This window comes from Mytilus edulis, chromosome 1 (assembly GCF_963676685.1).
Source record: "Mytilus edulis chromosome 1, xbMytEdul2.2, whole genome shotgun sequence".
Taxonomy (NCBI): Eukaryota; Metazoa; Mollusca; class Bivalvia; order Mytilida; family Mytilidae; genus Mytilus; species Mytilus edulis.
Window position 1 is genome coordinate 102,859,383 of NC_092344.1, and position 19,072 is coordinate 102,878,454.

The 19,072-nt window shown below is 31.0% G+C and overlaps 2 protein-coding genes across 6 annotated transcripts in view; both read left to right on the forward strand.

Annotated features, from left to right (window-relative positions):
• The window catches only part of LOC139498671 (GTP-binding protein Di-Ras2-like), a 58,897-nt gene extending 52,051 nt beyond the window's left edge, over positions 1-6,846 (forward strand). For 2 of the 5 annotated variants that reach the window (XM_071287180.1, XM_071287198.1), the window contains exon 2: positions 5,743-6,846. In XM_071287180.1, coding sequence (XP_071143281.1) covers positions 5,743-6,372 — 630 coding nt within the window. In that variant the 3' untranslated portion in view covers positions 6,373-6,846. Of the gene's footprint in view, positions 1-433; positions 576-2,934; positions 3,069-5,742 lie in introns of those variants that run through there. The other 3 variants (XM_071287207.1, XM_071287214.1, XM_071287190.1) reach the window with 3 other exon arrangements.
• LOC139516491 (uncharacterized) overlaps positions 1-19,072 on the forward strand; it is a 735,418-nt gene that overhangs the window by 610,492 nt on the left and 105,854 nt on the right. The gene's annotated exons all lie outside the window — the stretch shown is intronic.

Genomic DNA, 19,072 nt, shown 5'->3' on the forward strand with positions numbered 1-19,072 from the left:
GCGATAAAAAACAAAGCGCCTAAATGCCTTGTTAGGCATTTTGTCGAAAAAAATAAATCGCAGTAATGAGAAATAAAGCATTTCCTCGCTAAAAGTTATATCGCCATCTTGGATTATAAGTATTAAAACGAGGGTAATATACGCTTCCGTACTATCACACTGTGTTTTTCTTTTAATGGTCAAATTATCGCCATAACAAAATATATCTTGCACGTGGTTCAGTGTTAAGATGCTTGTGTATTTTACATCCATTAGGGAAGCCCAATTGACTGTTATCACGATACAAACAAGTAAACTTTTCAATTTATTCACAAATTGTCACAGTCACGATCGTAAGTTTATAATAGTTTGCGTCAGAGTTTAAATTTAGATCTTTAAATGAACATACCAAAACAAGTGACATCAGATTCAATAGTATTTTTCAATCATTTAAACTTTAAACCTACAACACGAAAAAGTCAAAGGTTTAAAATGATGTCAGAAATATTTACAAATACAAATATCTTTTTGTCCTGTTTAAACTAATTTTAGTTTAACGGACTGCAGATGATACAGTACTTGTAAAATATTGTAAGGTAAGACCGATATCTTAATGTTTACATATACAAAAAAAAGAAAACATAACTTGCTATAGGAATCAAACACATTATTCTGGAAAGTAGCTTATATTTTCCACAATTATTCCATTTTAGGAACTAGGTTACCAGCCAATTAGTTCGAGTGATCATATGGATATTTTGTTTAGTAGCAAATTAATTTGTGCAATTATGCGAAGGAGCTAAATGACCACATAAACGGCCAATACAAAAATACAATTAAACGAAAAGGCCTGACCATAACTTAAATGTGATAATATATTTTATGTTATATTTGTAACTATAGAATACATTTTTGTATACTTTAAAGATATTTGATACTGATCTAAGAATTGATCGATACATGTTTGAAACTTCGTATCGCATCATAAGAAAATCACACGATCCTTAATATAAGTATTTAACACTACCAGTATATCATACTCTTTTCAAATATTTACTGAAGACCCTTGTGATAACGATATAACACCATATCACAACACTATCAAAGAAACAATCCTTATGATCTATTATAAGTGCTAGTTGAAAATAAGATTTTGAATCTTAAGACTTATATCATATAAAAAATGTCCTATAATTGTTTTGATAACATTAGTGTGGAATTTGAGTTCCACTCGAATGACATATGAATATTTACCCGATATCACAACTTGAGCAAAGCCCAGGACCACATGTTGGATAAATTCGGAAGACCTTGTGATATATGAAAAAAAGTAAAATCACAAAAATATTGAACACCTAGGAAAATTCTAAACGGAAAGTCCTTAATCAAATAGTAAAATCAAAAGCTGAAACACATCAAACGAATGAATAAAACTGAGTTTCTAGAATATAACATGCAGTTACCGAATATAATGTGAAAGTTGAAGAAACTAATATCATAAATATTTTCTACTGGGGGACTAAGGACTAGTGCAAGAGTAATAAAAGACGTGTTACTGTTGTAATCAGAAACCAAAGGAATCGATTACACTAGTCCATAGCTTTCTGTATATATTTATAACAAAAACATCTTACCACGACAAGTGACATGTTATATCAGTATCAACATGATATTTCATTTAAAATACATTTATAGTACAAAGGAAGCATTCTATTTTACGCTGTATATACAGAAGGCTGTAGACCAGTGTAATCGTGCCCTTTGGTTTCTTAATTCAAACAGTGACAAATCTTATAGTATTTATGCACTAGGCCTCTTATAAGTATATATATAAGAAAAATCAATGACAATTTGATATACAGTATATATGGATATGTTTGACCTTTAGTTGTTATAATAACTAAACATTGTGAATTTTATTGGTCAGATGATGGGTGTATAATTCATCCTCCCAGATAGTTACATATACAGTTATTTTTGTAATACGTCATGTTTATCGTACAATTTAAAACGTAAATGTTTAAATGAATGAAAAAGGTTTGCCCTAGATCTCTTTAATTTTTTGGTAAACAGAAAAGAAGTACTATGACGTCAACAATATATTTATTTACAGTTCATTAAATATTAATATCAAGTAAATAGTAATAGCTGATGTTCACTAATAGGTCTACTTACGATATAATCATTAATGAGGAGAAATATAAATGTCATAACAATACCTTTACCAGTACACAACTCGTTTATCTGAAAATAGTTGTTGTAAGCTTTGGAATAAGATGCACGCATAGTTTAAACGTATTACTTATGTAAAATAACTCAGCACTTTGTGCTCCTCATGAAAACTTAAAACCTCTTTTTTCGAACAAAAAGTTTATGTCACAGACCATTTGAATTTGTATAAACAATATTAGTTGAATTTTTATGGAACCTATCCATTGACAACTTTTAGTCTTTATTTTCATTTTCAACTTTTTATAAAAGTCTCATCCTTATGTGGAAATACATGTATTTCAACTTGATTAAAATTAGATCTTTCACATTAGATTTTTCACATCTCCTAGATAGATTTATTTTCTACTGGTGTATCAAAAACTCACACATAGTTCAATTTGTATCGGTGTATTCAAATACATTTTATGCAATAATGAATGCATCTCTTTAATACAACCGACTAATGCCATGCTATATTGAACGTGTTTGTAACATATTTATGGAGATATTTAGCATCATCATTTAAATAAAGCAGGAAATATTTTCTCTTGGTATTCTGTATTTCATAAGGATAATTTTTTACGGTAATTGTTCTTTTAAAACAGGTTTCAGCAGATTGCACTATTTAATTTTTTGTTGAATTAATGTCCTTTCGATATCTCATGTACCATGATTCAAAACAACACGACTCCAAATATAAACATATTCATCGAAGTCATAGTCCAGAACGAGTTATAATTAATTTTGGATTATTCGATGTATCTTCATATATCATTTGACATCTCGTTTACAATAGTACACCAACTAATATGGAAGATAATGAATTGATAAGTGATTTAGTAGAGGAAAGGTTTTTAGATTGCAGAATAAATGGCCAGGTTAGTTGTTATAATTCACTTTTAACGTAAACCAGGTTTGTGCTCCTTGCATATTCGGCTATTTTAGCCATGTTTCAATGATCTTCACTGATTTGAAGATCTTGTCTTGCTGATCCTTTTTGATTGGGATTTCTTTCTGAAGACCCTAATGATAACGATAGAACACCATATCACAACACTATCAAAGAAACAACCCTTTCATTTTGTTCAAAGGGATTTACACAATCCCACGTTATCGTATTCCTTCGAAGAATAAAAACAAGAACAAAAGAAACGACTACTAAATAAGCAGCTTTTTCTAAAGTAAAAATGCATCCAAAATAAAATACCTTTAAAACATTCTGGTTTGAAATCATTGTTATGTAATGATCATACCCGCTATATAAGCACAGGTTGTTAACTTCCTTTTTATTCAAATATAGTTTGACTATTTCTAGCGATGTGATTAAGATAAGTCTTTGTTTTTTAATTTGTTTCTTATGCATTTAACGTTACATTTTTGCCTTCTTTTTAAATCAATTTTCACATGTTTAAGGTTTAAGTTCATAAAATTTTGACATTTATAAACTTTATATGATATGGATAAAAATAATAATGAAAAGTCCGGTTTTTCACTTAAGGCAAATTAAAACTATCCTAAATCTAGTATAATATCAATTTGTCTTCATTTGTAACCGTTGACTGACCCTGTTTATATTAAATCCATTCGAGCGAAAACGATTTTTAAACCATGCCGAACTTAGTTCATTAGGTAAATTTTTCCAAGGCGCCTTGGACATGGAAACACATTTTCTTGTCCATTCTTATTATTGGTGATATTTAATCAAATTATTAAACTTTCATATTTCAACTTCTTTTACCGTATTGTGTGTGTTCGTGCTCTTATCAACACAATCTTAAAATAACTGTATATACGTACTACCCCTCTACTCTCCTTTTAAGTATTTTTACTCAGGTAGAAGAAAAGGGTCCAGAATACAAATTTAAAAGATGTATGTCCTTTGTCACCCGGAGTTGTTTCACTATCAGAGTAAAAAAGTCGGAAGTAAAAGTGGAATTTTAAAATAAAAAGAGTCGATGGAATTAATAATGTAAGGATTTTTCAACAATTTCACATATATCCACAAAATCAAAAATCTTTACACCGACGATACACATGGACGGCTATTGGCACAAGTAAGCGTTACGCGACGTTCTTAATATTTAAAAAAGAATTTTGACGTGGTACATAGCGCCACATACTTCGCTATTGCATATTTTAATATTTTTTTTACAGCTTTGCATTGGATGATATACATACCAAAAATGAAAAGCTTAACGTGACGTTAAGACAATGCAATGGTTTAATGTATTGAAGATCAAACAATCCTACATTATTAGCAGGTGGCAGATCCAACTGTTACTTTCCCGCTATTCATAACTAATTTAATTCCATTTTAGATAGCGTACCTAATTATTACTGTAATAAAGGCGTTCAGTCTGCTGATGTCCCCGTAACTATTAAGCAGGTGATAATTTATACTTGTGATAGAAACCCATTTTATCCAACATAATCTAAATTGAGATATCACAGTTACAATTGCTGGAATAAAAATTGGCATCGACCTGGCAGTAGTATATTTATTCTAGCCAGACCATTAATGGTTGTATCGATTTATCCTTCCAGGTGTCGGATGTACGCCATGTCTAACTAAAGTTTATTTTCTCCCACTATAACTACATTAGACTATTTATATATTTTCTTGCAATACAGTTCCAGAGGACGTTTTAATTTTTAACTCCCACCGTATGACGTCAACGTCATCATAACTATATAAAAGACCTCCTGATAAAAACCATTATAACATTCTTATCATGGTTCAGTTAACAGTAAGCTTATTCGTAATTAATAAGATCATTTTTTATAAAGATTGATTCTTTCGCTTGCTAGATACATTTTCTCCCTCGAGATGGTTAGATATTTGAAAAGAGAATTGTTGATCATTGAATTTATTTTCTGAAGGACACATTTTCTTTCATTTTCAATGGAATAACAAGTGAATAGAAGATGAAAAAAAAAATCCAACCGTTTGGGAATCAAATAAACGACGAAATATTATAGTAATATTTTAAATAAGATACTGAATTAAGTTTATCATTACGAAATCCTTTTTTCTAAAAATAACATATATACTAGTAGTCTTCTTAGCATTGTTTTATGTTTCTTAAAACTATTTGATGAGGAATCTGTAATATTTTCTTTAGCGAACAAATTTGAATAATTGATTTATATATGGCTTTATCAGAAGTGATTTCTTCTTAAAACAGCATCGAAATACTTAAATAAACTTGCTGACGTAACAGCATCAACGCGTTACAGAAAATTTGTTAATTGTCTAGCAACAATTGACATGTATGTTATGATTGTCGTATTGATGAAAGTATAAAGATATGGATATACTGTTTTCCCTGCAGCTAATGTGTAGAGTCAGAGATCTTACTCCTTTTTCGTTGTTTTATATGATTTTTATATGAGTAAAATTGCCCCTGAAGCAGTTGACACATACTTGAGTGTAAGTAACAGCCAGGTCTGAGTAACAGATGACGAAAACAGCATCATTAAACGATTTAGCTACCATCATTATGTTTGCTTGTTGATTTTTTTGTGTTTCACATATATTTTTTTTCTTTGCAGGTACCAAAAGATAGATCAGTTCGTTTGCGAGTTATGCCAGAGCAGAGCAATGATTATAGAGTGGTAGTTTTTGGGGCAGGAGGCGTCGGTAAATCTTCGCTTGTGTTAAGATTTGTCAGAGGAACATTTAGAGAGAGTTATATACCAACTATTGAGGATACTTATAGACAAGTTATTAGCTGTAACAAACAAGTGTGTACACTTCAAATAACCGACACAACCGGAAGTCATCAGTTTCCTGCAATGCAGCGTCTGTCTATATCTAAAGGACATGCTTTTATTTTAGTGTATTCAATAACTAGTCGACAGTCTCTTGAAGAATTGAAACCTATTTATGATGAAATTATAGAAATCAAACACGATTTAGAACATATTCCCGTAATGTTAGTTGGAAATAAATGCGACGAAATTAACCGAGAAGTGCCGACTTCCGAATGTGCAGAACTTGCGAAAAGATGGAACTGTGCGTTTTTAGAAACATCAGCAAAAACTAATCACAATGTGAAAGAATTGTTTCAGGAATTATTACAGTTAGAAAAAAGACGGACAATGAGTCTTCAGTTGGAAACAAAAAAGACAAAATCGCAGAAAAGGAAGGAGAAGTTGAAGGGAAAATGTAATCTAATGTAGCCGATTTTTATATGTTGGATGTACGAGTCCGTGATACGGCGCATGAATACAGTGTGGATTATACATTCCAACAAATAGGTGTGTATCATACACCGCCAAAAATCACGTGTTAGAAGACGTCATTACGTTAGCTATTAATAATTTGGTTTTATTTAGCAGGTTGTGTTAACAATATGCATAATCAAATAATTTGATGTTCAAGAGTCAGTGACTTTGTCATAATGTTAGTTATTTTTAAATAATTATTTTTCCTTGAAGAGGTTTATGTTAACGTTGTTATTATGCAGAAGAAGTTGTTTCATTGAGTTCACAAATATTCAATTATTACACGACAATTTGATTTTTTTATATTAAAATATGGTAGAATATGGTTATCATCGATGAGAAATTAGTTTAAATCTTGAAATTATTTATCACTTTCGTTCAATGAAAGTGATTACGATGGTTACAATAAAAAAAACCTACCAAGACAAATAGATTACTTTATTATTGTTTCTTACAAATTTTATAGAAAAAATAAACAACACAACATTAATGGCAGTTACAACAGTTCAGGAACTCTAGATCAGCTTTGTGTCGGTTCACCATTCATAAAATACAAACAATCTATACCTAAAAGAAAATCGATTCGAGAAAAAGAATTTCATTTCAGGACAAGCTGCAAAATTAAGGCAATAGTAGTATACCGCTGTTCAAAACTCATAAATCTATGGACAAAAAACAAAATCGGGGTAACAAACTAAAACTGAGGGAAACGCATTAAATATTAGAGGAGAACAACGACACAACATTAAAATGTAATACACACAGCAACGGACTAAGCATTAGACAACATCCGATGAGAATAACCAATATAACATCAAAACCAAATACATGAATTTGGGATAGAAAAGTACCGTGACACGTCTTATAGTAATGTGAATTCACACTCAAAAATAGGAGAAAACAAACGACACAATGGAAACACAACGTAAAAATGTTAAACCCACAGAAACGAACTATGATATAACAATGGCCATTTTCCTGACTTGGTACACGACATTCTTAAAGAAAAAAATGGTGGGTTGAACCTGGTTTTGTGGCATGCCAAACCTCGCACTTTGATGGCACCGTTAAATATAACATTAAAATGACAACATAATAATACAGGACTACAATACCAATAAATAGCAGAACGTATTAGGCATAGAAACACATGAATAATAGATAACAAAAGGCATCAGGTTTAAAATTCATCACGTCAAAAACGCGCCTCGTCCAAACAAGACTTACCAGTGACGCCCAGATATAAAAGTTCGAAAGTCAAAAAAAGGGGGACAAAGTTGTACAGCTCTGAGGATCAAAAGTTGAAAAAGGTTGTGCCAAATACGGCTAGGGTTTTTTGGTTGTGATAAGAACATCCTTATTATATAGAACAATTTATGCTATTGCAAAAAGTAAATTTTATCAAATGAATATAAAAGATTTACATGATCAAACTGACGTTAACTAATTACAGAAAACAAAACCATAATACATAATGCATTGAAGACCAAGAAAATCACAGAAAATAGACACACCCGACTCAGTGACAAACCAGGCCTGAACATAAAAAGTCATAACCATGACGTCACATACGAAATGTTGAAAAGGTACAATATAACGTCATGCAGACATTTGAATTTCTGAAACAGCACAAATATGACGTCATATTTGAAAAATTATTTCTAAAAATTAAGATAGAAATAGGATTGAATTAAGATTATAATAGAACTAAATACTGATATTACATTTAAACACAATGCACATTGCAACACTAATCAATAGCAATTAACTATATTATATATATGTCCGGTTTGTTTTGAATACAACTTCAAACATAAAACTCGTACAGATTACGTTGAACAAAATCAAAACTAATAAATGAAGGCGGTGATTAATTTTCTTTACCATAACACATGAATTTAATAGAAAAGACGTCACCAATTTGACAAAATCCGATGAAAATTACAAATGTAACATCAAACTAAATACATGAATTTGCAAGCCAAGTATAATACATGGACAAAATAGAATAAGTAATATGTGCGCAATTCTAGAATATATAATAAATACAAAGTCAATACAAGAAAAATGTGTACAAGGTATACTTTATATACAAATATATGTCTTCCTGCAATATTTGAGAACATTTTGTATCAGCATATTTTTGATTGGGTACTTTAGAATGAGTGTCTATTTTCGGTTTAACAACCACTAGGTCGATGCCACTGCTAATGAAGGTTTCCTCTCCGTTCATAATTTTGTCTTGTACTTGAAGTTTAGTGTACAAATTTTAATCCATGTATCTTTGAGTTTATTTATAACCACTGGGTCGATGCTTCGCCTGGTGAAAGTTTTCTACCCGATTGTACCACCAGCAAAGTAGTCAATTCTTCTGTTATGACATGAATAATCATTGACATGGTAATAATAATGAATTTACTGTTTGCAAAAACATAAAAGTTTTCGAAATACTATGAAAATAAACTCATCATAGATTAAATTTTGTATACTAGACTACAGTTTTGTCTACAAAAGACTCGTGAATAACGAAACCTTCATTAGCAGTGGCATCATCCCAGTGGTCGTAAAAACAAAAACAGAAACTCATTCGAAAGTACCCAATCGAAAATATGCTGATACAAAATGTAGTATTCTTCTCAAAGGAATAATCACCTAGCTGTATTTGGCAAAATCTTTGTAATTTTGGGTCTTTAGTGGTCCTCAACCTCTAATGTAGACGACACGCGCGTCTGACGTACAACATTTGAATCCTGGTAACTGTGAAAAGTTAATGATAAGGATTAGTTGTTCCTTGACAGACCTTGGTTTCTTAAGTCTTATTAAGATTTAGAAAGCTTTCAATATTTATATAAAGACGAATTACTCCGTAATGTCAGGCTCATTTACAGCAGTTTAATCGGATGTGTTTTCTTAATGAACAGAATTGTAATTTGATCTGTAAAGAGTGATTATCGGATATTTTCTTATTGAATCAACAATTATTAGCTGAAACTTGAAAATAATCCCGAATTAATATCTACACATACAATTGTCATGTCTGAAAGTAATTCCATGTGACAAAAGTTAAAGATTTAATTTTGTTAAGCTTTAGATCTAGATATGAAGTGAAACACGGATCGACCTATTTGCCTCGCGATGAACCGGCTAATATGATTGTTAAAACAGTTAAAAATCTGGTATTATCACTGATTATCAAATGATAATTACTGAAAAATTCTATAGATGTTGTTCACAAGTAAAAGTTAGAGGTTGAGCGACAAATTACCCCCCGAATGAGTTGAAGAGAGTAGTTTCATTAAAACAATAATGCAAGCTTTCATTCGAGAGAGACTGTACTTCAAGTTTGTTGGTTTATCTATATGGAAGCCGTCTTACATTGTTCAAGGACTTCCCTTATTCAAATCGAAATGACTTTTTTTTATTACAGGTATCTTTATAAAAAATCTGCGCTCTATATATATAAATATACAAGTGCCTCTTTATATATGCAAATTTAATACGCTAATGATCATGAATTTGATACAAATTGTTGTTTTGTAACACGCAATAACGTGTCAAACTTATATTCTTAGGCATTTATATAATTGTATTAACTGCATCAGTTAATATTTCAATCTGATCCACGCTTATCAATATTATCACCTTATACATGTTATATGTATACATAAAGAGATATAGGTAGATAATAGTTTTTAAAGGTACCAGGATTATAATTTACTACGCCAGACGCGCGTTTCGTCTACAGAAGACTGGTCAGTGACGCTCAGATCAAATAAGTTATAAAGCCAAACAAGGATAAACCAATAAACTTGAAGTATAATCATTCACGAATTTATATGAAATTAGCACCTTTCAACACCTTTGGGGATAATTTTCCTATCCCATATTGTTCCTCTAAAAAATGGAAACCTAGATACGTTTAAGTTTAAGGAATGTATCATTATTTTTTAACTAACAAGACAGTTTGATTATAAAAACATGTCACTTGCATTAGATCAAACTATGTTTATGATGATATGAAGGATATAATTTTCTATCATTATAAAATTATAGAATCATGAATACAAATAGTATATGTATATATAAGAAAACCACTGAAACAGCTATGCAGTTTCCATGCTTTGTGAATGAAGCGTAAGCCAACAATAATGAACTTGAAGGCGTAACGATATTACTTTCTGCATTGGTTCATCGCTCATACTTCACTTTATTCCTTGTTTTAAATCACATTCCGTATTCCGTCTTTCCCATAAAGAAAAAAAGAATTGCCTGTCAAGAAAACATCACCACACCAAAGAGAAATAAAAAATCTCAATTAAAAAAAAACATCATTGATATAGAGGTAACGATTCGATTTGCGCTTAAAATATTAAGCATTTTACTTATATTATCATTTTGGTTTGAAATTTGATTCGACAGAATATAATCATAGTCTTCTGTAGTACATACACTCCATCACGTGTGACTCAATTTTCATGGTAAGCAGGAAATCTACGAGAATGAAAATCAATCTAGTTTACAAAAACTTAAGTTGAGAAGCCTAGCTGTTATCCTCTATCCAGAAAAACCAAACACGTTGATAAAAATACAAGTTAACTCGATTGAAACTAATTATCAAAGTACTTACATGATCAACATGACGGGTACCACTAGGGATGAAGAATCTACTCATCCTTCCACACGAGATCAAACCTTGTTTGTGAAAGGGCTGTGTTATTTAATCTGTAGTTTTATTATCTAGTGTTTTGTGAACGTGTTTGTCATTTCATTGTATATCGTGTTATGTATGGCGTTGTCAGCTTTCCTTCGACTTATAGGTGTTGGAACTCCCCTTGGTATCTTTCTCTTTTTTATTCCTTAATCAAGATCTTAAGAACTTTAGGAGCCCATAGTTTGGAATGTTTATACTTTTTAGGATTTTTATCACAATGGATTAACTTAAACGTTAACGCTGTCTCATCAATCTGAATTATCAGATAATAGCGTTATACATTTGTACCTGGTGTATTATCTCAGTAAAAAAAGTGTCTCACCCTTTATCTGATACAGTTCACTCCAATAGTTGCATTATAATTTAAAATACTAACAACACCCTATCTCATCATTGTTAAACAATGATGAAAAGTATTTACGTCGAATCTAATAAAATCAAATGAAATTTATAAGATATTAAATGAAAAACAAGTGTTTTGGTGCAAAGGACAAAATGAAGGAAACAATTTAAATGTTGAAATATAAAATTTTCACACTATTAAAACATTTAAATCTCTTTTGTATGATGCCCTCGTTTTTAGATCACGACCGATTGAAGTAAAAGGTAAAATAACAAAAATACCGAACTCCGGGGAAAATTCTATATGGAACGTCCCAAATCAGATAGCAAAATCAAAAGTCCAAACACATCAAACGAATGGAATACAACTGTCTTATTCCTGAATTGGTACAGGCATTTTCTAATGTAGAGAATGGTGGATTAAACCTTATATTTAAACTAGCTAAACATCTAACTTGTAAAACAATTGTTTGAAATTCCATTATATTGACAACGATTTGTATGAAAAACAAATATAAAAGGTAAAACTGTCATAAATAGGGATACAGCAGCCAACATTGCGTTATAATCTTAATCACAATAAAAAAACAAAGAAGTATGTCAACAAAGAAATCAAGAAGGCATATTGACAAAGTACATTGGCAAAAACGAAAGACAAGAATACAAAAATTGACCATAGCACAGTAGTAATCTTGTGTTCATAAAAAGCTTATGTATTTAACGCTGTGTTTCACACCCTGGATTGGAAACGTTTCTATATAATTAGAAGAATAGATTAGTGTGACTCTTTTATCTGAAGTGTTCTGTATTCTATTCAAACGTTTGGTATCATAATCGCGTTCTTTATACTCCACGGAGTATGGTTAAGATATTGGAAAATTATAAATAGTTGCTTGTCATTCTTCGTTAACTGTTGTTGTTCTTTTTGCTGTGACGTTGCTATTTTCTGACGAGCTTATCAAACCCGTTTATTATTTATGGTAATGACTTCCCACACACAAACTAATTAAGGATATATCATTAGTTTTCCAAAGAATAATTAGTACATATCAGGAGTTGTGTGAGTTTAATTATATGTCCAATAAATAAATAAGACGTTTGTGGATCAGTTCGAGCCGTCAAAGTCAAAGAGATCAAATCTGATCGATATCATTTTTACCCATTCCTGTTTACGCGTCTCAAAATCAGGAGTGGGCTATATATTAACCGTTCACATTACTTATTCTGACCCTAACGTAATACTTAATTCCAAATATATTGTTGTCAATCAACCTTCCAAAGATATAACATTTGTTGTTCACTTGTTCCGTTGATTGATAACGTTAAATGTTGTAAGTTTTTATGGACATCCCCGTTTAAAATTTGAATTGGTGTTCAGTATTTTAGTTAAACTTATTTCGTAAGTTGTTCGTTCTTGAGAAAGAATTTAAAAAGCCAGAGTAAATACAACTACTGTATAATAAACACAAGGATATACCATTGTATTATTAACTCAATGAAATAACATATCATCTTACATTAAACATTGTAAAGATGAAATTCTGTCACAAGAGATACTGAAAATCGTCCATTTTAACGTATTGCGTTACATTTAGTATTAAAATTCCTCATAAATAAATGCTTCTTCCATATGTCACTTAATTGAAATTATTTTCTTGTTGGTTATCAAGGCGATGTTCTTAAAAGGTCAATGAAACACTTAAATTCTGTAAAAATATTGCCTGAAAAGTTAGATAAGCTTTTTCGAAGAGAAGACAAATGTCAACAGGTACCATCAAAAGAATCCAATATAAGTGCAATTCGGATAACAACACACGTGATTAATACTTCCAGTAATTGAAAAGCCTACTCGTTGCTTTCATCTGCTAACTTGTAATAAAAATTGTTTATTAATTTACACATTTACTTCATTGAGAGCAAATGCCCCTTTTCTTCATAGAAAAAATGATATCTTTGTGCTTTTCAAACTAAGATATATAGTTTATAGACCCTGCACAATAACGATGTCTGTTTCATAAATATAGTAAAACAGACGTTGAACGCATGTTTCTTTAGACAAAAATGAAAACACGTACATTATAAGGCGGTTGTTTTACGCATGAAAACAGATGCGTATAAATGTGTTCAATTATCGTATTATATAAAAAAAATGTTCGGTAACGGATATCACTGCTCTCCGATCATAAATACATAGGTTTTGTCAACAGGCAAAAATTTGGCTAGAGCTTTTCAATCGTCTGTCTTACGAAATGATAAGCCTGGTATCTTTGATAAGTTTTTGCTTTGACGGCTATCCAATTCAGACCGGTAATGTTATTATAACTAATACAATGTTGAATAATCTTAAATATTTTGCAACTGAATTGGAGTTAGTGGGCCGAAGAAGTTATGTTTATGTGTCGTTTGTTTTCTCTTATATTTTAGTGTGAACTCACATTACTATAAGACTTGTCATGGTACTTTTCTATCCCAAATTCATGTATTTGGTTTTGATGTTATATTTGTTATTCTCATCAGATTTTGTCTAATGCTTAGTCTGTTTCTGTGTGTGTTTCTGTGTGAGTTTTGAACAGCGCTATACTACTGTTGCCTTTATTTTACAAATACGTTCCTCTAATATATTATTTACCATTACAAGTAAGAAATGAAAAATAACATGAATTCTAAATAGTTCTTGTATAGCAGTCAAATAAATGCAACCTGGATTCTATTTATACAGCGAACGAGAAGAAGAATATACTGATATTTAAAATTCAAAATACATTATTTTTACTTGATAATTCGATATTTGATATTTCAAAAAGAAAAAAAAAAAAAAAAAAAGACGAAACAATTACAGTCATTAAGGTTGTTTTTTTACAACAATCAAGAAATGCCGATTAAACCAAACCGAATGCGATAGTCAATCATGCTGGAAAATGACAATTTTGTATTACCGTTTTCCAGAATTTGCCTTTATTAAGGACATCGAAGGCCAAATGAAGAAAGTCTACAAGGAAGTAAAAAGAAACAAAAAGAAGTAAAGAACTAGGAAATAAAAACAAATTTTATAATGTTGAAAACTCTTCAACTTTTGTATTTGAATTGGTCTTCAAACTGTTTTTAAGACTTCATTTTTTTGTCTTGATCAATAACTTACTTTGATTCTATGCTGTCCTTCACAATTTTATAACTCAATTCTCTTCTGATTGAGAATGAACTGTTTGAAATTTATCGAATCTTTAATTTTTAATCTAGATATTATTCATTACTACTATTGAATTTCTATCATTCTGTAATATGCATTAAAATCAGATTAACTTTATAAATATGAAGTTTTACAACAGGTAATGTTTGTTTAGCATAGTAAACATGTGCTTCAAACTGAGGCTTCAAAATATAATTCTTTATCAGGAAGACACATGCGAAACGGTTGGAGGGTTTCATAACCTCAATTATAATGCAAGATCGGTTACAGAAATTGGTATTTTGTAACAACATCCTATCTAATTTAAATCTTCGTGTCGACATAATCACCCACATGTCATCAACATTTATATAATGACATCCTTTGCTGTCACAATTGTACTTTTGTAAATGTCAGAAACGAATCGCGGTCAATTTGAAGTGATTCCATAAAGAAATCGCGTATACTTTTATCGAATTTAAGATATGATGAAGCTGTGTAGTTTTTGTCTGCAGCAAATGAAAGGTAAACGTGGACTGAATTTATATTTCATATAGATTCACTATTTAACTTATTGAGACAGACATTTATCAACTCGTCGTGACTGTCTATCACTTTATAGTAAATAGTTATCAAAAGTATCAGGATTATAATTCAATACGCCAGACGCGCGTTTCGTCTACATAAGTCTTATCAGTGACGCTCAGATCAAAATAGTTATAAAGCCAAACAAGTACAAAGTTTAAGAGCATTGAGGACCCAACATTTCAAAAAAAAGTTTTGCCAAATACTGCTAAGGTAATCTATTCCTTGGATAAGAAAATCCTTAGTTTTTCGAAAAGTTCAAAGTTTTGTAACAGGCTATTTATAAAAATGACCATATAATTGATATTCATGTCAACGCCGAAGTGCTTACTACTGGGCTGGTGATACCATCGAGGACGAAACGTCCACCGGCATTGGCATCAACCCAGTGGTGTAAATAGTTATCAAAGATACCAGGTTTATAATTTAATATCTTCAAATAATGATGAGATAATACTTTGCTAAAGTCCATGATACGTGTTTCTTCTATAACTGTTAAGACTGAATCCTTGGAATGTCATATAGATCAATTGTATAGAGGCAACATACTTGAAAATTACATAAACAATAAAAACAATTATATAGTCTTCTTCGTTACATTTTGCCTCAGGGAATAGACATATGATTTGTAGAACAATCATATAATCCATTACCTAAACATTTACTTTTAAAATATGTTATTCATATATTCAAACGACAACAAATACCATTTCTACTCTATATATTGCAATTTCTGTTGTAACGAATTTAGATATTCATAAGATGCTGTATACCATTCATATATATTAAAGCAATTTAGTGTTGTGGTTATGAAGTATGAAAGAACTCCAGTAGATATATCATTTTTCAAATCATTTATAAGTAGGTGGTTTACTTAAAGCAGGCGATAATTACTTTTGTATGAACTCAAAATGAAACCCTCTGATTGCAACGTCCTTGTACAGTTATAACAAGGTTAGCCACGTTATAAATGAGGACCCGAACATTGTCAAACAACAGTATATATACCTTAAATTTCTAGACCGGAAACAATAGAGGATTGTGCCATACAATGGCCAAAACGAAGAAAACAAGAAGACAAAGTTAGTCATTCCGAGAAGATTAAGGTAGTTGATACCAATTTTCCCAAAAAACGAATGGCCAACGTTGATACAAATATGATGTTGAAGGAATGAAACATAATTTACATAAAACTACTTTGATTCAAACAAAATGACATAATTAAGATAATAGATTGGTTTATTGACAATATATTTATAGTCTACGTAGGACGTGATCACTAACAGACGATTGGCATTTTGTGGGATCCAAAAGTGTTGCGACTATTGTCGATTTGAACCTACATTATGACATCACCGAATTATCGCCGGAGCATATGAGAACATCCTCGATCTAAAGTGAGGTTACTGTTTTTTAATTTAAGTATTATATTTGATGCTTTATAGACAGTTGTTTGTACTTCGTCGTTTTCGTTTTGGTCATGTTTTTGTAAGCGTGCCTCCGACTTTTATGTTGTTTCATTGGTATCTTTTACCGATTTCGCCTCGTTGAATTATCTTGTCTAGCTATGTTTTCAGTACATGTAATTCTCTAAAATGTCTCTTAGTTGGTTACTGAATCGGGTTTACTGCGACTTTATCAATATGCTCAATTCCACAGAATATTGCTTGATCCCGCCTTAATAACTATAACCCGAACTTGCCAACGACGATAATAACTTTATAAACTTATAATTTTAACACAATCGATATGCAGAAAATCTAACAAACTGTGCGTATTTTTAAAAGAGTTTTGAACATCGGTAAATTACTCTTGCCTTTGTTTTGAAACTCGATTTTATATATTTTCAAAATTTTTCGTTGTTCTTGCTGCCTGTGGGAACCTTTACTTTTTTTGTTATGTTTTTTCAGGTGTCAAATATTTTTGTTGATTCTGCGGTTCTTGACTTTAATAAAAATGATATTTCATCGCAAAAAAACACTGGTAAATAAATGATATAGATCTAACACTAATAGTACAACTTTTTTTTCGAAGTTAACTGAAATGCCAGAAGTTTACTCCTCGCACTAGAAACTGAATTTCATTCATAACATTTACACGAGATGTAATTTAGAATAAGATTGGTCTCTTTGGTCTTCAATTTAGATACAGTTAGAAGTTAACACGAATGATACAGTAAAAAATCGTGGGTAGCGAAGTGAGAGTTGTGAAGGGGGGGAGAAAAGAAATTTCGTTCTAACTAATTATACTTGTACGTTTCTCATATAATCATTTGTTTTTCTGATTATCGAGGAACAGTTGATTTTGATATTTTGGTTGGAGTCAAACTTTAGTTCTTTTGACACGAACCATGACTAATGTGTTGTATCTTAACTCTTTTATTGTTGTTATAGTATCAATATACAAAGTAGTATACACTGGTATACAAAAGTAAAACATATAAAATAATATGTTATGATAAAGCACCTTTCCATCTCATATACACGTATAATGATAAACGACATAAATATTTAAAGACTTCTTTCCCCGAGTATTATCGAAAAAACGAATTTCCAACTGTTTAGCTTTAACTGTGCTATATTTATGATATGTTTTAGCCTTTATTTAAGAAATAATTCATGGAAGCCATAGATTTGTTGGAAATTTACACATGGCCTGGGCCGGGATATTCGAATTTTATCCTGAGCGTTAGCGAGGGATAAAATTAACGAATATCACGGCCCAGGCCATGTGTAAATTTACAACAAATCTATGGCTTCCATGAATTATTTCGATTCTAATAGGACAAATAAGTTCATTCAAATACTGAAGCGAGGGTGGGTATGCCGGTGTGTGTGTGTAGCTGTTCTTTTTTACTCCTTGTTAGATAAAGCTCAAATAGTGTCATAAAACTTTAGCTTGCATTGTTTAGTTCGTTAATAACCGCTTGAAAAAATATGTTTAATTCTCAAACCCAATATTTGCGATTTTTTATTTAGATGTTTTCTCGTAAGCAACTGTTAAATCCAAAATTGACATTTCGTAACGAAGGAGTTGCCATGTTGACTCGCTGAAATCAGTTAAGATGCAAATAATGCAATAGAATAGAAAATAAAATAAAACCTATCTCAGAATTACATTTTAATACAATATTATACGAACTTCGATGGTTACAAAATAGTTTTATATTTTTGTGACACAAAATCATAACATAAATATCAAGCTTATTTTCATCCCTTAATGAACCCCTGATTGTGGCGAAAGTGTACCATGATGAAATTGACATTGCACAAAATATAGCTGTGTTACTATATTTAGGAAATAAACACAACTAGATGCAGCCTATTAATTCTTTTTATTATGCATCCGAATAAGAATAAAAGTTCTTTTGTCTTTTGTTTTATTACAATTTCTAATACAATAAAATCGGCAAAGCGTTTGCAAATAGGTTCAAATACATGTGGATTTTATAATACGTGGGAGGTATATTGTAACATCTATTATTATGTATATCTCTGAGTCTGCACTAAGTATAGATATATCGAGAATTTTCACACGGCGTTGTTTACAAAGCGAAAGAAGCACGTCATATTAGAATCCTCTTTTACAGCTGGATATGAAGTCATCGCCATTGTTGTCATGTTATTTGAGTATTGCTTTAACTTCGCATTGTGCTTGGGGATATTATTATGGATGAGTATTTAAGGTTATTTGTGTGGTAAGGTTGCTTGTCTCATTGCCGTCTACTTCATGTCTTTAACTATAGTTCAGTCTAAACAACATGAATTACTGATTATAAATCAAATATCACAATATTTTATTAAAATTTGACGTTTTCGGATGCAGTGGGTCGTATTTTTAACCTCAAAATG